The sequence below is a fragment of the Lynx rufus genome, unplaced genomic scaffold, assembly GCF_022079265.1.
Source record: "Lynx rufus isolate CCGP_SWC_20201006 ecotype Redwood Valley unplaced genomic scaffold, mLynRuf1.p SCAF_6, whole genome shotgun sequence".
NCBI classification, from domain to species: Eukaryota; Metazoa; Chordata; class Mammalia; order Carnivora; family Felidae; genus Lynx; species Lynx rufus.
In genome coordinates this window covers 65,804,241-65,826,838 of record NW_025814878.1, presented here as the reverse complement: position 1 = coordinate 65,826,838, position 22,598 = coordinate 65,804,241, and the positions used below count along the sequence as shown (strand labels likewise).

Sequence of the window (22,598 nt, the reverse complement as noted above, 5' to 3'; positions counted from 1 at the left end):
TGCTTCCTGCGTTGTGCAGTCAGTCCCACTGGCCAGGCCGCACATCGCCACTGACCTTCCCAGCACCATTTCACTCTGTAGGGTCACTCCCCGACTATGGCCTTTGAGACCCTAGACTTCCACTTGTGGGTTGTCCACACCAATCAGCCTGTCTCGTGGTATGGACGAATAAAAGAGCCAGCGCCTGGACATGACTGGACAGTGCCCTGCGCTCTGACCTGGAACAGCACAGGTGGTCTCTCTACCTCTCCTCTCTGTGCTTCTCTCTCCCTATAACCCCAACCCTCTCAGCCCCACCCCACACACTTCACTGCATTTAATATTTCTTTTTCTGTAGGAAGTTAACTGAATACAGCTGTGTTTGTTAATTGGTTGGTTTTTTTTTTTTAAGCCACATATTGAGGACACTTGTTTATGTTATTTACAATTCACTGCTTTCTTGGTGCCTGCTTATTTATTTTGGTCCCTGAGACATTGGATTAAGCTGGGTCAGATTGAATTTGGGGAAAGAAAAAGAGAGGAGGAATCTGCCTCCCTGGTCCTTGGGCCCGGCAACTTACGGAGCTGGACTCTTCGTTTGCATGGACTTTGCAGGGTTCTCTCTGGGGCCAGGAGCAGAGCAGAGCAGACCCTAAGGAGTGATGGAGGTGGGAAGGAATGAACATCATGCCTGCCGTCTTGATGTTGCTTTCTGTTAAATGTGACCTGTGGATGAGCCTTTTTCAGCCAGGGTTCCCAGGGAGATTTAAGCCCTAATGCCTGAAGGCATCCATTGTACATCATAAATCTAAAATGGTACTTGTTACGTACTATTTCTGGGAGAATGGAGAAACTAGCCACTGAAATCATTTTCTGGGCTCTGGTTCAGATGAGAAGCTTTTTTTCTTTTTAGTGTTTATTTCTGAGAGAGAGAAAGAGAGAGTGTGAGTGTGAGAGCGAGCATGAGCGGGGGAGGGGCAGAAAGAGAGAGCGAGACACAGAATCTGAAGCAGGTTCCAGGCTCTGAGCTGTCAGCACCGAGCCCAGCGAGGGACTCGAACTCCTGAGCTGTGAGATCATGACCTGAGCCGAAGCTGGACGCTTAGCTGAGCCACCCAGATGCCTCGACAAGCCTCTTTTGAAATCAAAAGGACCTGTGGTGTGGCCTAGGAATACGCTACAATGTACTGATTATAATGAGATGACTTCGGTCTTGGGTAATGTGTTCTCTGTCTCTGTATGTGTTCCTCAGGATGGGAATACGGCCCTACACGAAGCATCCTGGCATGGTTTTAGCCAGTCAGCCAAATTGCTCGTTAAAGCAGGAGCCAACGTGCTTGCCAAGAATAAGGTGAGGCCCAGCAGGTGCTAGAACTCCCCATTCACAGGTGAGGATGGCTATGGGCTTTTGTCCCTGTGGGAACCTCCTCTCTGAGCAGAGCAAGAGCTTAGGAGAGCATGTGGAACCTGGCAGGGGAAATGAAAGCTTGGAACTCCATAGTGAACATAATCTCCGTGGTGAGCAAGACAAACTGGAGTGGCTTTGACTTCCTTTGAGCTCTCCTGGGACTCCCTGCTTTCCCATTGGTTTATTGGAGTGTGGTTAGGCAAGCAGGCCAGTAGCACCTGTTCTCCCTCATTTTCCTGTCTGCCCTCCCAGCACTGCTCAGGTCTTATCCCCCTCTTCATGTGCTCATTATTACTGAATGCATCCCGGCATTATTTCAGAAGCCTCACAGCAGATTGGCCAGCTTGCCTCCCTCCTTCTGCATCCTGTTCCTCCCCTGCCCAGAAACCTTCCAGTAAAGCTCCTCAGCCTGGCACTGCCTCAGGCCTCCCTGGAGTGGCCTCAGTCTATGTCTGCAGCCTCTTCCCTGTGCCTTTCCTAGTATGTGCCTCCTGTGCTATCAGAGTGGGCTCACCCCTGCTCCCTGTGGGGTATCTCGCTCCTCATTCCTGCCTGTAGACTTCCAACTCAGGCTTCCAGGGCCGCGGCCGCACCCTTCCCAAAGGCGCATCAGGGTATTTCCTACAGGGCTCCCTTGGCACCACACACCGCTCTGTGATGTCATCTACTCGTTAAATGTTTCTCGTGGTTCCCTCATGGGACAGAAGCTTGAATAAAAGAAGCAAGCCATGCATCATAATATTTCCAATAATGCCTGGCAGACTGGTGGCTTCTTCATTTCTTCACCGTGGTACATTGTGTGGAATGTGAGTTGTAGGTGAATCCATGGTGTACGTTAGATCCTCGAACTCTGAGAAGTAGGTGGTTCCTAGTTAATGGATAGGGAAGCCTAAGCTGGGAGCTGGTAGTCTTATCTAAGACACCTGACTTGTTTGTGACACAGTCAGGGCCGTAAACTATCCTGAGTCTGTCTACTCCATCACACTGCCTCCTATCCTGTGTAGGGCCCCAAAAGTATTGTGGAAAGCCACAAGTTCTCTATGGATAAAACAGCAGAAGCAAAGGTAGGTGTTATCCCAGAAGAAGGACTTCCATGTTCTGTACCAGCCACAGCCTCTGAGGAAGCTTCTAGAAAAGTCCTCTGCCACCCCCAGCTTTATTTTTTATTTTATTTTTTTAACGTTTATTTATTTTTGAGAGAGAGACAGAGTGCAAGCAGGGGAGGGGCAGAGAGACAGGGAGACACAGAATCTGAAGCAGGCTCCAGGCTCTGAGCTGTCAGCTCAGAGCCCGACATGGGGCTCGAACTCACGAACTGTGAGATCATGACCTGAGCCGAAGTCGGATGCTTAACCAACTGAGCCACCCAGGCGCCCCACCCCCAGCTTTATTGAGGTATAACAGACAAATAAAATTATAAGATATTTAAAATGTACAAAGTGATGGCTTCATATATGTATACATGTCTTAAGACACCCATCACCTCACGTTTACCCTTTAAAACTTTTTTTTTGATGAAAACATTGAAGTTCTAGTCTTTGTAAATTTCGGTTATACAATATAGTTTACCAACTGTCATCACCATGTTTTACATTAGATCCTTAGACCTTATTCATCGAAAAACTGAAAGTTTGTACTTACCAACCTCTCCCTATTTGCCCTACCCTCCACATCTAAGTGATACCATACAGTATTTATTTCTCTGTCTGGCTTGTTTCATTTAGCATACATAATGTGCTCCACGTTCATACGTGTCACAAATGATAGAGTTTCTCTCTTTTTTTAAGAGTGAATCATATTCTGTTATATAAGAAAGGTTCTTCTTAGTAGATCAGCCCCTGTCTATAAATAAGTACTTATTAGGATGGGAAAAATGCCTGCTACATAGATCTACCTAGGTCACGTTTTCGAAATGTCAGCTTCTGAGGTATAATCCATATACAATAAAGTTCATCTGTCTTAGGTATACTGTTGTATGAATTTTGGCAAAAGTATACAGTTGTGTAACCACCACCACAATCAAGATAATAGGATGTTTCCATCACCCCAAGGCTTCCTTTGTGCCCCTTGGTGGCGGTGTTCCCACCCACCACCCCCAGCTCCTGTTCTGTCTTTCCCAGAATGTCATACAAATGGAATTGTATAGTATGCAGCATTTTGTATCTGACTTCTTTAAGTCACTGCAAGTGACTTCCTTCAGTTAGCTTAATGTTTTTGAGATGCCTCCATGTTGTTACATGTGTGATTAATTAATTCCTTAAAAACATTTTTTTTAATGTTTATTTTTTGAGAGACAGAGTAAGAGTGGGGGAGGGGCAGAGAGCGAGGGAGACCTAGAACACAAAGCAGACTCCAGGCTCTGAGCTGTCAGCACAAAGCCTGACACAGGGCTTGAACTCATGAACCGTGAGATCATGACCTGACTGGAGTCACTTAACTGACTGAGCCACCCAGGTGCCCTAATTCATTCCTTTTTATTGCTAAGTAATATTTCAGTGTATTAACATACCATAATTTGTTTATGCTAACCCACGGTTTTTAATTTTCTTGATCCAAATGTTTTTCGGCATAATTAATATTTTCTTATTAGCAAAGCAGTCTGGTACATAGTTCTAGAACCATCAGATTTCTTTTATTTCATTCGTTTATTCAATACAGTTAATAATCCCACGAAGCCAACACCTTTGAGACAAACTACTCCTTGTGCAGTAAGAATCACACAGCAAGCCAGGCACTGAGCCCTTCCACAGGGAGGCAGATCCTTTGTTTTTGAGAGGGAAGCTAGCAGTGGCTCTCTACCTGGCTGTGCTTTAAAATCTCCTGGGGGGCGCCTGGGTGGCGCAGTCGGTTAAGCGTCCGACTTCAGCCAGGTCACGATCTCGCGGTCTGTGAGTTCGAGCCCCGCGTCAGGCTCTGGGCTGATGGCTCGGAGCCTGGAGCCTGTTTCCGATTCTGTGTCTCCCTCTCTCTCTGCCCCTCCCCCGTTCATGCTCTGTCTCTCTCTGTCCCAAAAATAAATGAACGTTGAAAAAAAAAAATTAAAAAAAAAATCTCCTGGAAAACTTTCAACAAACAAAAAAGAGAGGGGAGAAAAAACAAACTCACCTGGTGACCAGGCCAAAGGTAACGGGCTGTCCCAGTTTCCCCTGAACTGAGGGGTTTACTAGAATTTGGGACTTCATTAGTGCTAAAACCTGAGCTTCTCAGACCCACCCCCTAGGCCAAGTAAATCAGAGCCCCTGGAAGCGTTGCAGCTGAGCACTGATAGTTTTAAAAGCTCCCGCAGGTGACTCTAAGGTGCAGCAGAAGGTTGATAACCACTGAGTTCACTAAACCCTCAGGTTTACAACCCCCAACTTCCTGGAGGGAGCAGTGAGGAAGAAAGATTCTACCAGGCTACTTAGAGCTAAGGGTATGAGAGGGGGAGGTAAGTGAACCAGTGACACACAGTTTTGTTGTGTGTGTGTTTTAATAAAACTCATTCCTCTTTTCAAGAGGTGAGGAACAGAACATCTGTGAGTGTGTCCAGACAGTGCTGTGTGATCCAGATCCTGGGTGAGGCAAAGCTGTAAACAGGCAATGAGATAGCTTTGAGCCCACACAGTTGCAGTCCTGACCCAGCTTTTTAGCTCAGCCGAACAATCACCGAGCTTATAGATTTAACCTCCGGTATGCTCCTAGGCCCTCTCTAACACTGAATCTCCTCTTGTGCTGCCTGCTTTTCTTGTTACTTTTCTTTATCAGCAGCTTTTGTGGGCACTGTTTGCATGGTTTTAAAAAGTTCTGTTCATGTCATGAATTCTTTCTGTAAGATTACTGTGGACATTATTCTGACCCTTGTCTGTCACTTTTACTTGGCATATTGAGGATAGAGTCCAAAAAGCTAGAGGGTTTCTATTTGTATGGTAAGTGATGGATATAATTGTATTTCCTGCTATGTGGGTACCTCATCCGTAGTTCAAATTTTGATGTTTCAAGGAGAATACAAGAATGGACGATTTTCGAGAGGCTTACAAGTTGAGTCTCAGTTACCTACACTTATAGGAAGTGGCCTGTTTTGCCTTTACTCCAGGGGTGTTTTGTAGCCACAGCTATCATCTGTGTTGGCCAGGAAGGATGCAGGCCTCTTCAAAAGGAATGGAACGTGGTGCTGTGTGCACAGCATTTTGCCATTAAGTAAATACTCTCCTAGGCACTCTGAATTCATCCTCACAGCCTCAGGACGTAGGGGTCACACTCCATTTAACAGGTAAGGAATTCAAGACTGAGAATAGTTAAGAGCCTTGACCGGTGACTTTCAACTCGTAAGTTGTAGAGCTGGGACTTGGAACCAAGGTTTTATGACAGATGTGCCTCTTGTGCCCATTTGGATTCCACATTAAATGTTCTTGCCACTGAAACACCTCTGCCGGGATCACCAATCAGGAAGCAGAGAATGTGAGCATTGACTCTCTCCCTGTAAGCGTCACCCCTGTGCAAAGCCTGCCCGGCGCAGGTCTGCCGAGAAGCTTGTCGCTAACGTGTCCTCCCTTCTCTTGCCTCTCTCCAAGGCGGGGAACACGGCTCTGCACCTGGCCTGCCAGAACAGCCACTCCCAGAGCACACGAGTCCTCCTGCTGGGCGGGTCCCGAGCCGACCTCAAAAATAACGTGGGTGAACAACACCGGCTTCTCTTGTGCTCTCTTGTGTCACCTAGGAAAATAACTCCGAAAGCATACTTGAGTGTTAACATCTGGAAAATGAAAATGTGAAAAGCATTTGGGGACTATCTATAAAGTATTCTTTTTTTTTTTTTTTTGCTATGTCCTAAGGGGTTCTTTAGGGTCGGAAGAGTCATCAAGACTCAAACACTGTTTTTCTCCCCCCTCCTTTTCCCTTCGCTCCTCAGCCTGGGTTTGTTTTAACATTTCTCACAGCGTGTGCTGGCAGATGAGCCTAGGAAACCTGCCCACGTATTGTTGTACAGTTGATGCCATCCAGGGGAGGTCTGATGCTCCTTGGCCAGCATCTACAAATCGATTACCCAGGTGCCCTTGAGATGAGCCAATGGGTCAGTAGTTCTTAGAGAATGCTTGACTTTCAAGGTCACATGGGTGTGCCTCCTCCCTCTAAAGCAGCTGTTTTTCCTTTGTAAGTCCCATGCCTCAGGCTCTCAACTAGAGATTGAGGCTTCCCCCACCCCCCCCCCCCCCCCACACACACAAAAAGCCTTAGTTGAAGTCTCCCTGAAGGCAGACTCTTCTACAGTGGGTCTCAGAATGCCCTGAACCTTGGCTTTGGGCTTGGCTCCTTTTTTTTTCTCTTTAATTTTTATTAAAAAAATTTTTTTAACGTTTTATTTTTTGAGAGACTGAGACAAAGTGTGAATAGGAGAGGGGCAGAGAGAGAGGGAGACACAGAATCCAAAGCAGGTTCCAGGCTCTGAACGGTCAGCACAGAACCTGATGTGGGGCTCGAACCCATGAATGCGAGATCATGACCTGAGCCAAAGTCGGATGTTGAACTGACTGAACCACCCAGGCTTCCCACATGTGCTCCTTCTTAATCCAGGGGAGAAGGTTATGCTGAGTGGTTGCCATCTCTAGACAAAGTTAGGATGAAAACCTCAAGAAAACACTGCAGAATGTCATGACTTTGTCTCCCGTTTTGTCTCTCTGGGAGCAGCTTAGCCTGTGACCACCAAGGAAGATCTTGATCCTGAGTTTTTCTGAATGTTCTGTTTTATGCCCAGTGATTGCTTCCTCATCAGCTCCCCAGACTACTCTGCCCCATATGAGATCTTGGAGTCCTGCTAAAATGGGATGCAGCTCTAATTTTTCTAGAACACATGTGATCTTAAAATCTGACCGCTCTCCCTGCTGCCCTGTCCTTTGAGCCATGAGGAACCCATGATGGAAAAGGGCTCATTTCCAAAGTGGTGCTGTTGGTCTTAATTTGGTATACTCTGGAGCCTTTGGGCTGCAGGAGACGCTGTAGTCAGTGGATTCTTATCAAGTGCTGGGTAAGCAGAGCCTGCCTTCGCTCTTGTGACGGCCTTGTGGGGGGCAGGCACCCAGTGTATGAGACCTGAAAGAGTCTGCATGGCAGAATGCAGGTGGGGCTGCAGACAGCACGGAGCTGCGAGTCTTGGAGTAGTGTCTACAGTAAAGGGAATCATTTCAATTCAGGCTGATACCCTCTAAAGAACATATGCTAGTCTGCCAGTTTTTTTAATGATTTTTTTTTTAACTTTTTGTAATTGCTCAGATTGTGCTCAGAGTTTGATTTCTGTCCGCAGGCAGGCGATACCTGTTTGCACGTTGCTGCACGCTATAATCACTTGTCCATCATTAAGCTCCTCCTCAGTGCTTTCTGTTCTGTCCATGAAAAGAACCAGGTCAGTGCATGTGTCCTCCCCATGGCCGCCAGGCCCCATTCTCACAAGGCTGACAGGTGTGTTAGCACAAATGGGGGCAGAGGTCTGGGACCGGGCCCGTGCTGCCCTTTGCATGTGTGTTCCACTGAGTCCCCGTGGTCCTGATTTATCTGGCCTCCTAGAGGGAAGAGAGCCTGCTCTTATTCCAGTGCGTATCTCCACATTTGCATATTAAACATTTTCTGAAGATCTTGGGGCAGGTTTTGCTTTTAATGCTTTTTACAAAGGAAACCCACAAAGAAGACTGTGGCTTAGTAAATAAGCAAGGGAATTAGAGTTCTGTTCCTTGCCCTGCCACTTTGATCGGATGAAGTCTCTGGTCTCTGTAAAATTGGGTATGTGGTCTGTATCTGTCCGTATAGTGGGGGGTGTGCAATAAAGCTGTGATTACTACAGTGTTCCATGGAAATGTGCATGATTTTCAGTAGTTTAGATTTTTTAAATGTCTTGGCATTTATTGATACCTAAATGATAAATTGTTTGACATTTCTGCATTTGGGTACATATATTTGAAGTTTTAAAAATCATTATTCAGGTTAACCATGCCCCATAACAGTGGTTTCTGATCCTGGCTGCATATAAGAATCAACAGGGCAGTTATAAATACCATTCCTGAATTCTACCCGAGTTTAAATGACCAGAATCCAGGTAATGGGATTGTTAGAAAATTCCTGACCTGAGTGTGCAGTCAGGATTGAGAACCACTGACACAGCTAAATACATCCTGTCATTCTGCAGCCCCCAACAGATTCTGGTCCATCAGATTACCTGTACCCAGCCCCCACTAACCAGTGGTTCTGCACCTTGGCAGGATCTTTCAGGCACCTGGGAGCTTTAAAAATCACCACGTCCAACCTACAATTCAGAACAATTAAATGGGTGCCAGGGGCGGGACCCCAGCATCAGTAGTTAGTAAAGCTCCTCCACTGATTTCCAGCGTGCAGCCAGGATTAGAAACCACTGCCCAGTACACACAACTAAGTGACTTGGCAACGAACTGAACGTTTCCCTGGCTACTTTCAGTGGGGGAGGGCCATGGGATAGTGGTGTTTTCATGCTGCCCAGGAAAACAAGTTATCTGGAGCTTTATTTGATCACCCAATGGGAGAAGATGGCTTATTTAACATTTGTATTGGCCTGGTTTATTCATAGCCTTCTGCTTGGGGAAACACCAGCGTTTACATATGGAATTGGCCCATCAAGCTCCATTTGTCTATAGCCTCCTTTCATGGTTGATTGTCTGAACTTTTTTTGATATATAAAGAAAATATGAACTTTATTATAGGCTATTTGGTAAGAGGTTGAAAACAGCTGGTCTTAAGTGAACACTGATTTTTTTCAGTGACTCCACCCAAACGAAGAATACCCTGAGCCTGCAAAGTGATTCCTAGTGGGCCCTTCACATTCCAGCAGGTGGGAATGTGATCCCACCTGGGATCCTCCCCCCGTGTTTGTAGAAGTAACTACTTCCACAGCTTTTGCTCATTCTAGCACTCAGAAATCAAGGGGCCCTCTGGGCAGAGGGATATGGTACAGAGCTCTGTGATGGCTAGCCTGCTGGCCCCTGGCTATCTGTCTGTCATCCTACCTTGGTGTAAAGCTTCAGGTCCCCATTCTCAACAACCCCAGATTGCCCCCCTGTCCTTCCCTGTGATTTCTAGTATCCTCAGTCAGAAAGGAATGCGATCTTTGTACATAGGTCATTTTAAAGGATCTCTTTAAGGAGAACCACGTAACCCTTGAGCAAAGGGTCCCCTATCAGTCTAAGGCCAATCCTAATTTGAAAAGCTACTTACCAGGCCATGGGATGAAAAGCCGGAAGGCTGTGAGCCATGATCAGATGGAGTTTAGCTGCCTTTCTTCTGATTTAATTTCAGGCCGGAGACACAGCACTTCATGTTGCTGCTGCCCTAAATCACAAGAAGGTGGTTAAAATCTTACTGGAAGCTGGAGCAGATGGAACCATTGTTAATAATGTAAGTTAAGCTGCAACAGTGTTTCTAGAAATCATTCCCACCCCTTTCCAGAATGGAGTGTGTTGTTACTTACCTCACCTCCTGTAGGGCACACAGCCTCCCTTAGCCTTACTTTATAAGAGATTGGAGGTCTGCTAACAGGAGGACCCCAGAGGCCGCCTTGAGGGAACCCTTGCTCATAGCAGCTCCATGAGTTGATGAGCCCTAAGCGTTCATCTCTAGACTCCTAGCTCAAGTGAGCATATCCTGGCAGGAAAAGGAAGGTCAGGGGTGTCTAAGTAAACTGACAAGTGGATGTTACTGAAAGTGAGTTCCTGCCCTGTAAACAGACAGGGTCCTCAGAAAAGTGGCCACATGACCATCAGATTAATCATCCTCAAAACTTGAACTCCCTTCTCCAAAATCACCTTATTCCTTCCTTCTTTTTCTTAATATCCCACCCCACCATTGTTCCCTCTCTCTCCTAGGTCCTATGGCAGACACCAGCTCAGGCACCCTTTCTTCCTTAAGGCTGACCTGTGGTCTGAAGTAGCACAGACTGACAGACTGAGAAAGGCTGGGGGTGGAACAGTTGTATGGAGAGTCCCCGCCTTCCTCCTCCTCTTCGACCTGTATTGGGTGGTGCACCATTGTGCCTGTCCCCTGATGCCTTTCCCTTCTTTTGAATCCCACTGTTATCAACTCCCTACTTTTTGGCTTCATCTCCCTAGAGCCTCCATTATGGCCATAGCTACCTAATTGTCTCTCACAGTCCAGGTCCTGAAACTGTGTGGCTGTGCCCCAGTCTGCCCTTCCAAGTGCCTTCTCCACTTCTCCAGGGAAAATTCATTGCTTGGCTGGACTTTACGATCCTTTGTGTTTCTTCAACTAAATCTTCCCCTTTGGCCCTGTCTGATGTTTACATTCTCTCCTCTCTCTTCCAGGAAGCATTCCTTGGTGGGCAGGTATTCCAGAGCTTTGCTTCCTAGAGCACTTACCCTCTGTTGTTATTAATCGTTGGGCCCTCAGGTGTGATTTGGCCCCCTCGTCGAATGGAGGAGGCTCAAGAGTGAGGCCAGGTCTTCTATGCGATTGTATTTTGTTGGGCACGTGTAGGTGCTGGTGTGACTGAGCACAGAATTGCTGTCCCAGTTGGGCTAGGGTGCAGGGTTGGTCTCTCTTACTCACTTGTCCCCCACTTTGCCTTTCCTTAGGCAGGCCAGACTCCACTGGAGACTGCCCGCTACCACAATAATCCGGAAGTTGCTCTTCTCCTCACTAAAGCTCCCCAGGTAGGATTGATTACATTTTCCATTCTATTGATTATGTGGGGCTGCAAAGTTGTTGTGATTCTCTGGCCATCTACGAAAGCCAAATCAAACTAACTTAAATAGGAAACTGATGGGCTCACAACCAGGCAGTGGAAAAGGCAGGAATCCATTTGGGGCTTCTAAGATAACCAGAACAAGAGACTTCAAATTCAGTAGGCTTGTCTTCATACATGGGCATCATTTCTTCCCCGTGGCTGGATCATTGGCATTACCAGCTTTGTGGACCATAACTCCCCAGGTTCTCAGGGAAGAAGTTCTGGTCGCAGAAGAGGATTGTGATTGGCGAGCTTGGGGCAAATGGCCAGAACGAGCAGGACAGGCACTTTAGGAAGATAGCTGCGTCCATCTGACTGTATGGTTAGAGGGGAGGAGCCTTTTCTAGAGAAAGGTGGGAGGAAGGGATCCCGGTCTGGGTGAACAAAAAAAAAAAAATTTTTTTTTTTCATACGATTGGTTTAATTTTTTTTCAGCAGGAGAGAAAAGAATAAAGTTACAAGATTCTTTTAATATTTTCACAATGTTTCACACGTCCATTAGAGGCAGTTAAGTATAAAATAGCTTTCTTTCCTTTTTTTTTATTGAATAATGGTATTTTAGGCATTTAAGTTAAAAAATTGATATCATTTGAGCTGAGATTGAAATCCTCTAACAGATTTAGTAATTTATAAGCTATTCATCATTTTAGTGCCCTGAAATAACTGTTTTTGTTCATATTCCCTTTCAGACGCATGATTTTTACAATTGTGCCTACCCTTTTGTATGCTGCCCTTTATCTTAACTATAATAGAAAAACGTTCTGTAGTTCTCAAAATTACTCATCATAATGGAAGCCAGTATGCTTTTTTTTGTTGTTGTTGCTGTCCAATATTTTGTTAACCTAAATGTCCAACATTAAGGAAATGGTTTGTTTCCCCATCGGAGCTCCTCTGTATTACATTACAGTGAAAACTGATTTGTTTTCTACCTTATTCTGACTAATGTTGTGAGAAGATAAAGTCTCGGAGAGCCGGAGGAAGATTCCAGATACCAGCCTGCTGCATCAGAGCCTGATCCCAGTCAACCGAAGGGTCTGAATGGCCTTCGGGTCATTTAAATTTTAAGAACCTACCTGATATAACGAGCAGTTTGTGGAAGTAGTTAAGATTTTTGTCTTTGGAAAACTGGTCACCCTGTTCCCTGTGGAGTTAGTGCTTCTCAGTAGCGTCTGGACATCCTTGGAGCCTCTGACAGGCATGAGTCAGGTGGTCCTTTGGAAAAAGTTTCCACCTCTTTCCAACTATTTGCAAACAAATCATTACTGGAGTCACATCCATGAATCCTGATAGCAAAAGGCTGGTCTCTTACAGATCAAAAAGTACAGGATGCTATAATAAATGTCAGAGTTTATCTCTGTTATCTGGCATTTCAGTATTGGCAGTTTGGACAGCCAGCTGTGTCCTCAGCCATGTGAAGATCATCAAATTTTGTGGGGTGTAGTATCCCCCAAGGTACAGACTTACAGGCCTTTGAGCCCCCTGTCCTTTGTCTCCAGAACTCAAGGATCTGTGTTCTTAGGGGAGAGGCTTTCCCATGGACCATTTTCCTATGTGGTTCTCCTTTACTGTTTCCATTTTAAAAAATGACTTCAGTTTTTCCATGCCCATTTGAATAGCAAATAGGATGACATCTTATGGAAGTATTTTACACGATTGTATATGCTAAACCCTGTTCTCAATATGAACAAGGAACTTTGGAATATGCATAAAATTGTATATGTGTTGTTCTTTTGTTCTCAAGTCACAGAACTAGCTTTCCTCTTTGTGTGAAACAGGAAATTCCTTTGCCTTGGCACCTTAGTGGACCGTGGATTTCAATGGCTCACAGCAGTACTAAGATCTTTCTAAAGATCCATATTCCCCGATTTCGGTGAACTAGAAAAGATTGATGACGTTCCATTGGTAGATGATATGGTTCGCTGAGAAAGGCTGTACGCCATGCAAAGTTATTTGCACTGGCTAATAACCTGGTCTATGGAGGGAATTATTCTGATGATTTGGGTGACCTCTGAGTATCCCTTCTCATTTTAGATTGATATGTTCACAAATGCTTTTGAAAGTGAATTTTGGATTGATGCTGGGGCTGTATCCTGTTCTAAGAGCCCATAAACCACATGAGCAGTGGGCATTAGTGACTTCTCATCAGACTTGACTTCCTAGTGAGTCTGAATTTAGTTTCAGAAATGGTTCTCAGACCTTTTGATCTGGGACATCTAATGTTCTAGAGGCCCATTAAGAGCTGTGTGTGAATTATATCTATTAATAGTGTCCATGTTTGAAATTTGAGAAATGTTAAAGATGGTAAGTTCATTTTGTAACAAATAGCATTGTCTTTATAAGCAATAACTATTTTTCAAAACCAAAGTTACTGGAGAAGAGTAGGTAGCATTATGTTACATTGTTGCAAATCTCCTTATGGTCTTAGTGGAAAGACGGAGGGCTGCCCTCTACTTCTGCACGTGACCCACTGGGGTGTTGTGTGCAGCTTCTGGTAAATACTGCTGTACAATCAGTGAGAGGGAAAAAGCCGACATTGTTACGCTGTCATGAAAATAATTTTAGTTTCGTGGACCCGGGGTTCCCTGGACACTTTCAGAGCTGTTGGCTTAGAGGATGAGAATACAATTTAAAAATCTGGTTTAGCCACAGGCAGATGTCGTCAGGAATTCTCCATTAAGATTGTACCGCTGTCCATAGAGGTTCTTCTTGTCATATGATGTCACTTGAATTTAATGAACACAAGAAAGTTGAACATTTAAATGAAAGCACTATGCTGAACTTCAGAGAACCCTTCTCTATCTACAGATGAAGACCATAAAATGTTTTATTGCAAAAAAATTAGAGCTTGAAGAAGTGTTTTCCCTTTCTGGACCTCCTTGGTGAAAGGGAGTGACTCTGGGGCTGGAAGTAAAAGGCCATGGGTTGAAAGCTTCTGCCAGCTCAAAGCTCTGTACTCTGGTTAAACTTCCTCTGGCCAATTAAGCAACTCGAGGGGCCAAGGCAGGAGGGAGGCAGCTAACAGTGCCTGAAAGTCCAGGGTATGCCAGCCACTTGCTTTGTCTTAGTTAATTCCATTAACTCCCCGTATTTACAGAATACAGAAAGGGCAAATAACTTGCCGGAAGATCCTACAGCTAGCTGCTGCTGAATTCCAAAATCGGGCTATCGGACCCCATGTCTACTTGCCTGTGTCTGTTCCACCTTCCTGCCCTCTCGGGCAGGCCAAATGCTTCCTTTTGGGGACCAGATTCCTGCCCCATGGTTGGTACCATGGTTCACAGATGAACCTCAGTGTTTGAAGCAAACTAAAAACTGACTTGAATACAGTTTGGTCAAGAGAAAATATGATGGGCTAGTTCAGGTCCAGCGTACCAAGATAGCGAGACACTGCCTGGCGTGGGGCCGCTGTGTTGTGCGAGTCCAGGGGATGCCGTTCCTATCCTCGTCTGTGAGTGGTGTTCCCTGGAGTTAAGCAGTGCACAGCCTGCACACCCCCCTATGGCGACCGTGGCCTGGCACACAAATGCCTATTGTTGTCCTCGACCATAAGCTCCTTGAGATCGGGGACCATGTCCTACTTCCTTCTGGGCTCCTACAGAGCCCAGCACAAGACCTCGGTGCCCAGCAGGCAGGCAGAGATGCGTGTTTGATGTGATTGCTTGGTCTCTCCCTAGGCTGGAAGTTCCACTAGATCAGAGCACCAGGTCCAAGGACAATGCTGTCACGACGCTGCACACACCGTGGTTTGTAACCATGCCTCTTGCCTCCTTCAGGTCTTGCGCTTCAGTCGCGGGCGAAGCCTGAGGAAAAAGAGAGAGAGGCTCAAGGAAGAGAGGAGAGCTCAGTCTGTGCCAAGAGATGAGGTGGCACAAAGCAAGGTGGGGGGTAGCTCTCCCGCCCCTCCCAAACGTCACCCCCTTCCAGAGGGTGGGAAACAATCTGGCTGTTCCTTCTGGGTTCATCTGGCAGCAGCCGTGCCCTCCTCTGTCTCTCCTTTCTGCTGGTTCTTCAAACTGTCGTCCGTGTTTTCCCTTTGGTTTCTTGTCCTCCTCTCCTCCAGGATTTCAGATCGTGTGCCTGTGTTGCCAGTCTTTCTCGGCATCCTTGTCTGGGCATAGTTTCTAGCCCCATGTGTCTGTGGCCTCATCACTACTGTGTGGACAGCACTGCCTCTAATGCTGGGCCCTTAATGGTATAGGGCAGTGATTTTCAAAATGTAGTGTCCACTGTGCCATCTGGGACCTTGTTAGAAACACAGAGTTGGGGGCCTCACCTCAGACCCACTGGATCAGAAACTCTGGGAGGGGGCCCAGCAATCTGTTCGAACAAGCCCTTCAGGTGATTCTGGTGTGGACTAAAGTTTGACAACCAGTGGCCTGGGTCGCTTCTTCTCTTTCGGCTTGGGGAATGGATTGAGGCTGCACTAGTCCATGTGATTCCTCTGTTGCAAATTTAGAAAAAGATGCCCCTTGGGCAGCCCAGCCCTGCTCAGGGTGCATAAGGCGAAGAGAGCCAGAGCCGGATTTCAGCTCCCTCTGCTAGGTGCCCTTGTGCAGTGAACAGCTTGCACAACTGGAACGAACCATGCCTTTCAGCTCTCGCAGGAAGAAAAAGACTAGGATATAAAGACAACTTTTGGCACATAAAATTTTATACCGAGTGCTTATTGTTCTATTTCAAAATCCTCTTATCAGTTTTCAGGGTTAAGGCATTGTAACTCTGATTAAGTTCCTGTGGGTGAATTGTACATATTGATTTGTAAAAGTTCTTATAAGGACTAGAAATGTGATGTTTTCATTTCAGGGGGTTCTCCTACTCCATTATGAATTGTGAAGTCCAAGTTCAAAGAATAAATGGTTTTTTTGGTTGTTGTTGCTGTGGTTGAAATGCAAAAAAATTTTAAAATTTCTAATGCTGAGCTGTTTGTGGTAGCTTCCGGAAGCTCTAAGATATAGAATTAGACCCAAGACTCTGTTTACCTTGGCACCTAATGAAGTAAAAGCAAAATATTCAACCAACTGGGAAAGTCCTACATGTTCAGTTTAGACCACCAAGCAGTGTTCCCTCTTTGTCATCAGCTAAGGTTCCTGTGGGTCCTTTAGTGGATGCAATCTTGCAAACAGAGTTTTGCACCATTACAGAAGAAGGCAGAGGGGGCAATTAGAACTGGTTTCTGGGCACTTCTTTTCCCCCCCTCTGTAGGGAAGTGTCTCCGCAGGAGACACCCCCAGCAGTGAACAGGCTGCACCCAGAAAAGAAGAGGCCAGAGAAGATGTCCTGTCCGCCTCCCCAGAGCCCAAGGCGAAGGACAACAGACAGAGAAAGTCAAGGCCCAAGGTCAGGAGGCACGTGAAGGCAGCCAAGGGAGGGCTGGGAGGCAGGTTGGGCAAGGGCCCTGGGATCGCATCATGCCCAGTAGCTAAAATGCCACTGGACTTGGCTTGCTGGTTTGGAGCCAGAGCACGAAAATTAAATCTGGGTAACTTCAAACACAAGGTTAATGTGCTGATCTATTTCTTTGGACATGCGGTGCTTACAGTGGAGTGCCGTGAGACAAAGCAAGACGAGGGTGAGATGGGAGCCGTTGGATGGGGGCCAGTCTTGCCCATGTCACAGTGCTCAGGGGTATTGTTGCTTCCTCTCCCACAGGCGTCAGCATTTTCTGACCCCACTCCACCAGCAGACCAACAGCCTGGACACCAGAAGAACTTGCATGCTCACAGTCACCCTAAAAAGAGGCCCAGGCACCGATGTTCACCACCACCCCCTCCCCATGAGTTCAGAGCGTACCAGCTCTACACGCTGTACCGGGGCAAGGACGGGAAGGTGATGCAGGTACTTCATGAGCCCTGTCTGGTCATAGGACCGTAGGCCTTAAGCAAGGCTGTCTGTTTAACACTATTCCTGGGGACTAATATCCACTTGCAGTGTTGACTTGGGAAGGCAATGAGCTTTGAAGATAAACCAGATGTCCCTCCCTACACTGCAGATACACCGCTGCTGCTGAAGCCCAGGCAAACGGGTAGTTACAAACCTTTGTGCACCATCCTTAAGTGACTAGGTAATCTTGAGGCTCCAGAGTAGATAAAAGCAACAAGGATTGGGACCGTGTCTTACCCTCTCTGAGGCTTCTCAGTGCCTGTTGGACCCACAGCTTGGCCCATTGGACATCCCAAAGTTATGCCTCCTCCGTCATCTGTATCCCCCTGGCATACTGACTGGCACTGGATGGGCACTCAAAACCAGTTTGTTGAAGGAGGGAATGAGTGGATTGATTCCTTTATTGTTCCCCTGTTAGGCACCAATAAATGGTTGTAGATGTGAACCCCTAATCAACAAGCTGGAGAACCAGTTGGAGGCAGCTGTGGAGGAGATCCGAGCAGAGCTGGGTTCGGTTCAGGATAAAATGAACACAAAGCTGGGGCATATGGAGAACAAAACCCAGCACCAGGTCAGTGAGTTGCCCCCCCCCCCCGCCCCCACAACCCCCCATGGCCAGATGTTCTGGCAGGAAATGAAATCAGAAGCTGCCCACACTGAGCACCCTTTGTATTTTGCAGACTGAGCTGAGTACCTTGGGTGGACTCTCAGGGAAGAGGCTTATGTGATTTCTTCCAAGCGCATTTATTCAAAGTTTTTAAGAACCTGCTTAAATTGCTTCTGATTATAAAAATGATATATACCTATTACAGAGCATTTTCTTTAAATATGAAAGTTAGAAAGGAAAAGAAATCCCCTACAAGCCCACCACAGTAAGAAATCACTACTAACATTTGGGTTTATTCTCTTCCAGTCTCTTTATGTTTGTATCCTGGCCCCTTTCCCACTGCACACACAATCAGAACAATCCTGTCTATAGGTTTCTTTATTTTGAAAATTTTCAAAGAAGAGAAACAGTGAAACAGTGCAATGAAAGCATGTCTACTCTCCATATGTTGCCACATTTGTTTTGTGTCTCTCACATGCACCTGTCTTTCTGTTGAATCCTTTGAGATTTAGTTGGAGCCTGTCCTGACTTCTCACCTCTAAATACTTCAGAGCGCATCTTGACGAAGAATAAGGACTTTCTCCTTTGTAGCACAATCCGTTATCATGTATGAGAAAATTAACAATGATTGCATCATATCCAGTCCGTATTGCGATTTATTCCGTTCTTCCAAAATGTTTTCTTATAGCTTGTTTTTGTTTTAAATTCCAGCTCAGAATCCAGTGATTCTTTTGTGCATCTGGGTTATGTCTCTCTGGTTTCTTTTCATCTACAACAGGCTGATTCCTTCTTCCATCTTTTTCTTTATTCCTAGGATATTATCTTTTTAAAAAGTCTAGGCCAGTTGTTATATAGGATGTTCAACATTCTAGACATGTCTGATAGGCTCTTCATGGTATTATTTAACTTGTTCTGTCTCTGTATCTCTGTGAACTGAAAGTTAGGTCTAGAGCAGTGGGTCTCAAAGGTGTCATCCCTGGACCAGTAGCATCAGCATTATCTGGGAGCTGTGGGGGCAAAAATGACAATTCTTGGGCCTCATTCCAGATCTACTGAACTTAATTGTGAATAAACCTCTGGGGATGGGGTCTAGCCACCTGTGTTTGAACAAGACCTCCAAGTTTGAGAACCACTAGTGTCTAGATGCTTATTTCGGTTCAGATTAAGTATTTTTGGCAAGAAAATGTCATAATTAATGGCGTAAACTTCAAATTATGTCACATCAGGAGGCACATAATGCCAGGATGTCTCCTTATTAATGATAAGTTTGATTACTTGGCCAAGTGAGTAACCACCATCTCTCTCCATCAAAGAATATATTTTCTCTTTGTAATCAGAAATGTATGGTGGATATAGATTTTTAAGTACAAAAGACACTTTTAAAAATGTATAAGCTAGCCTATTAATAGGAAAAAATCCACATTACAGAAATATGAAATATAGCGATACATTCCAGAGATACCTTCCATTCCTGGTTTTGTGTATTTTTCCATAGATTTTCTCTTTTATAGATAGTACTTATATAGTTACCACTTTAAAACAAAAATGGAAAAAAACTATGCTGTGTTTTTTCTTCTTCAGCTTTTTTTTTAAATGTTTATTTTTGAGAGAGAGAGACACAGAGCACGAGTGGGGGAAGGGCAGAGAGGAAGGGAGACACAGAATCTGAAGCAGGCTCCAGGCTCTGAGCTGTCATCACAGAGCCTGACGCGGGGCTCGAACTCACAGACCGTGAGATCATGACCTCTGGTGAAGTTGGACGCTTAACCCACTGAGCCACCTAGGCGCCCCTCTTCCTCAGCTTTTTAATTGAAGTAAAGTTGACACAGGTTACACTACATTAGTTTCAGGTGTACAACATAATGACTGCACAAGTCCATATGTTCTGCCGTGCTCACCACCAAGTGTGGTTACCGTCTGTTACCTTTCACCCCGTGACTTCTTCATTCCGTAACTGGAGACCTGTACCTCCCACTTCCCTTCACCCACTTTGCTCATCCCCCCACCCCTTCTCTGACAACTACCAGAGGAGTTCATACCTTGTTTCTGCTTTTTTTGTTCATTTGTTTTTTAGATTCCATACAAGTGAAATTCTATGGTATTTGTCTCTCTGCCTTATTTCACTTAGGAAAATGCCCTCTGGGTCCGTCCATGCTGTCACAAATGGCAATATATTTTTTTTAAGATTTACCATTTTATTTTATTTTAAAGTTTATTTATTTTGAGAGAGAGCATGAGTAGGGTAGGGGCAGAGAGAGAGTGGGAGAGAGAATCCCAAGCAAACTCTGCACTGTCAGTGTGGAGCCCAGGGTGGTCCTTGAACTCATGAACCATGAGATGATGACCTGAGCTGAAACCAAGAGTCTGACGTTTAACCAACTGAACCACCCAGGGTGCCCTGCAAGGTATTCTTTTTTATGGCCGAGTAATACTTCATTGTGTGTGTGTGTGTGTGTGTGTGTGTGTGTGTGTGTGTGTGTGTGGACACACACACTATATCTTATCCGCTCATCTTATCAATGGACACTTGGGTTGCTCCTATATCTTGGCTACTGTAAATAGTACTATAATAAGAATAGGAATGCATCTGTTTTTCCGAGTTAGTGTTTTTGTTTTCTTCAGGTAGTGTGGAATTATTGGATCAAAAATGGTAGTTCTATTTTTAATTTTTGAGGAACCTCCATATTGTTTTACACAGTGATTTTTATCAATTTACCTTCCCACCAACAGTGCACGAGGGTTCCTTCTTCTCCACATCCTTGCCAACACTTACTTCTTTTTGATACTGGCTGTTCTGACTGGTGTGAGGCGATATATCATGGTTTTGATTTGCATTTCCCTTATTAGTGTTGTTGAGCATCTTTCATATGCCGTCTGCCATCTGTATGTTGTCTTTGGAAAAATGTCTGTTCAGGTCCCCTGCCTATTTTTAAATCAAATTGTTGAGGGTAGAGTTGTATAAGTCCTTTATATATTTTGGTTATAAATCCCTTATTGTATATATCACTTGCAAATATCTTCTCCCATTCAGTAGGTTGCCTTTTCATTTCGTTGATGATTTCCTTCATGTGCAAAAGCTTTATATTTTGGTGTAATCCCAGTAAAGTTATTTTTGCTTTTGTTCCTTTGCCTGAGGAGACCTATCTAGAAAAATGTTGCTAAGGCTGATGTCAAAGAGATTACTGCCTATATTTTCGCCTAGATGTTTTTTGAGTTCAGGTCTCGCATTTAGGTCTTTAATCCATTTAAACTCATTTTTGCGTATGGTATAAGAAAGTGGTGTGTTTTTTCTTTTGCATGTAGCTGTGTAGTTTTCCCTGCACCGTTAATTAAAGAGACTGTCTTGGGGGCACCTGGGCGGCTCGGTTGGTTGGGGTCTGATTTGGGCTCAGGTCATGATCTTGAGGTTTGTGGGTTTGAGACCCACATCAGGTTCTTTGCTGACAGCTCAGAACCTGGGGCCTGCTTCGGATTCTGTGTCTCCCTCTCTCTGTCTCTCCTCTGCTTGCGTGCACAAGTGCTCTCACTCTGTCTCAAAAATAAATATTAAAAATGAACAAATATTAAAAATTTTTTAAATTTTAATTAAAAAAAATTTTTTAATGTTTGTTTTTGAGAGAGTGATAGAGTGTGAGCAGCAAGGGGCAGAGAGAGAGGGAGACACAGAATCCTAAGCAGGCTCCAGGCTCCAAGCTGTCAGCCCAGAGCCCAATGCAGGGCTCGAACTCACAAACTGTGAGATCATGACCTGAGCTGAAGTCGGATGCTCAATCCACTGAGCCATCCAGGCACCCCTAAAAAAATTTTTTTCTAAAGAAACTATCTTTTTCCTCCCATATATTTCTGCCTCTTGTGTTGTAGATTGACCATATAAGTGTGGGTTTATTTCTTGGCTCTCTGTTTATTGATCTATGTGTCTGTTTTTGTGCCAGTGCCATATTTTATTATAGCTCTGTAGTATATTTTTAAATCTTGGATTGTGAAACTGCCAGCCTTGTCTTCTTTCTCAAGATTGCTTTAGCTATGTGGGGTCTTCTGTAGTTCCATACAAATTTTAGGATTATAATAGTTCTGTGAAAAATGCTGTTGGTATTTTGATAGGGATTGCATTGAATCTGTAGATTGCTTTGGATAGTGTGGACATTTTAAAATATTGAGTTTCTAATCCATGAGCATGGAGTATCTTTCCATTTGTGTTGTCTTTAATTCTTTCATCAGTGCTTTATATTTTCAGAGTATAGGTCTTTTACCTTCTGGGTTAAGTTTATTCCTAGGTATTTTATTTTTTTTGGTGCAAGTGTAAATGGAATGGTTTTCTTAATTTCTCTTTCTGCTACTTCATTATTGGTATATAGAAATGCAACAGATTTCTGTATATTAATTTTGTATCCTGCAACTTTACTGAATTCATGTATTCTAATAGGTTTGTGGTAGAGGCTTTAGGGCTTCCTATGTATAGTAGCATGTCAACTGCAAACAGTGACAGTTTTACTTCTTCCTTACCAATTTGGATACCTTTTATTTGTCTGATTGCTGTGGCTAAAACTTCTAGTACTATGTTGGATAAAAGTGGTGAGAGTAGACATCCTTTTCTTGTTCCTGATCTTAGGAAAAAAGCTCAGGTGTTTTTTTTGTTTTGTTTTGCTTGTTTGTTTTTACCATTGAGTATGATGTAAGCTGTCAGTTTGTCATATATGGCTTTTATTATTTTGAGGTGTGTTCCCTTTAAACCCACTCTTTTGAGAGTTTTTATCATGAACAGATGTTGAACTTTGTCAAATGCTTTTTCTGCATCTAATGAGATGATTATAGAATTTTTATTCATTTTGTTAATGTGGTGTATCATATTGACTTTGTGGATATTGAACCATCCTTTCATCCCCAGAATAAATCCCACTTGATTGTGGTGATTGATCATTTTGAAGTATTGTTGAAGTTTGCTAATATTTTGTTGAGGTTTTTTTGTATCTATGTTCATAAGAGATATT

At 44.6% G+C, this 22,598-nt stretch overlaps 1 protein-coding gene across 1 annotated transcript in view; it reads left to right on the top strand.

The window, feature by feature from the left end:
* The window catches only part of ANKRD6 (ankyrin repeat domain 6), an 83,680-nt gene that overhangs the window by 53,115 nt on the left and 7,967 nt on the right, over window positions 1-22,598 (top strand). The window contains exons 4-12 of the mRNA XM_047103260.1: window positions 1,232-1,330; window positions 5,938-6,036; window positions 7,665-7,763; window positions 9,680-9,778; window positions 10,972-11,049; window positions 14,897-15,001; window positions 16,326-16,460; window positions 16,773-16,958; window positions 17,422-17,574. Of these exons, the coding sequence (XP_046959216.1) occupies window positions 1,232-1,330; window positions 5,938-6,036; window positions 7,665-7,763; window positions 9,680-9,778; window positions 10,972-11,049; window positions 14,897-15,001; window positions 16,326-16,460; window positions 16,773-16,958; window positions 17,422-17,574 (1,053 nt within the window). The remainder of the gene's footprint in view (window positions 1-1,231; window positions 1,331-5,937; window positions 6,037-7,664; window positions 7,764-9,679; window positions 9,779-10,971; window positions 11,050-14,896; window positions 15,002-16,325; window positions 16,461-16,772; window positions 16,959-17,421; window positions 17,575-22,598) is intronic.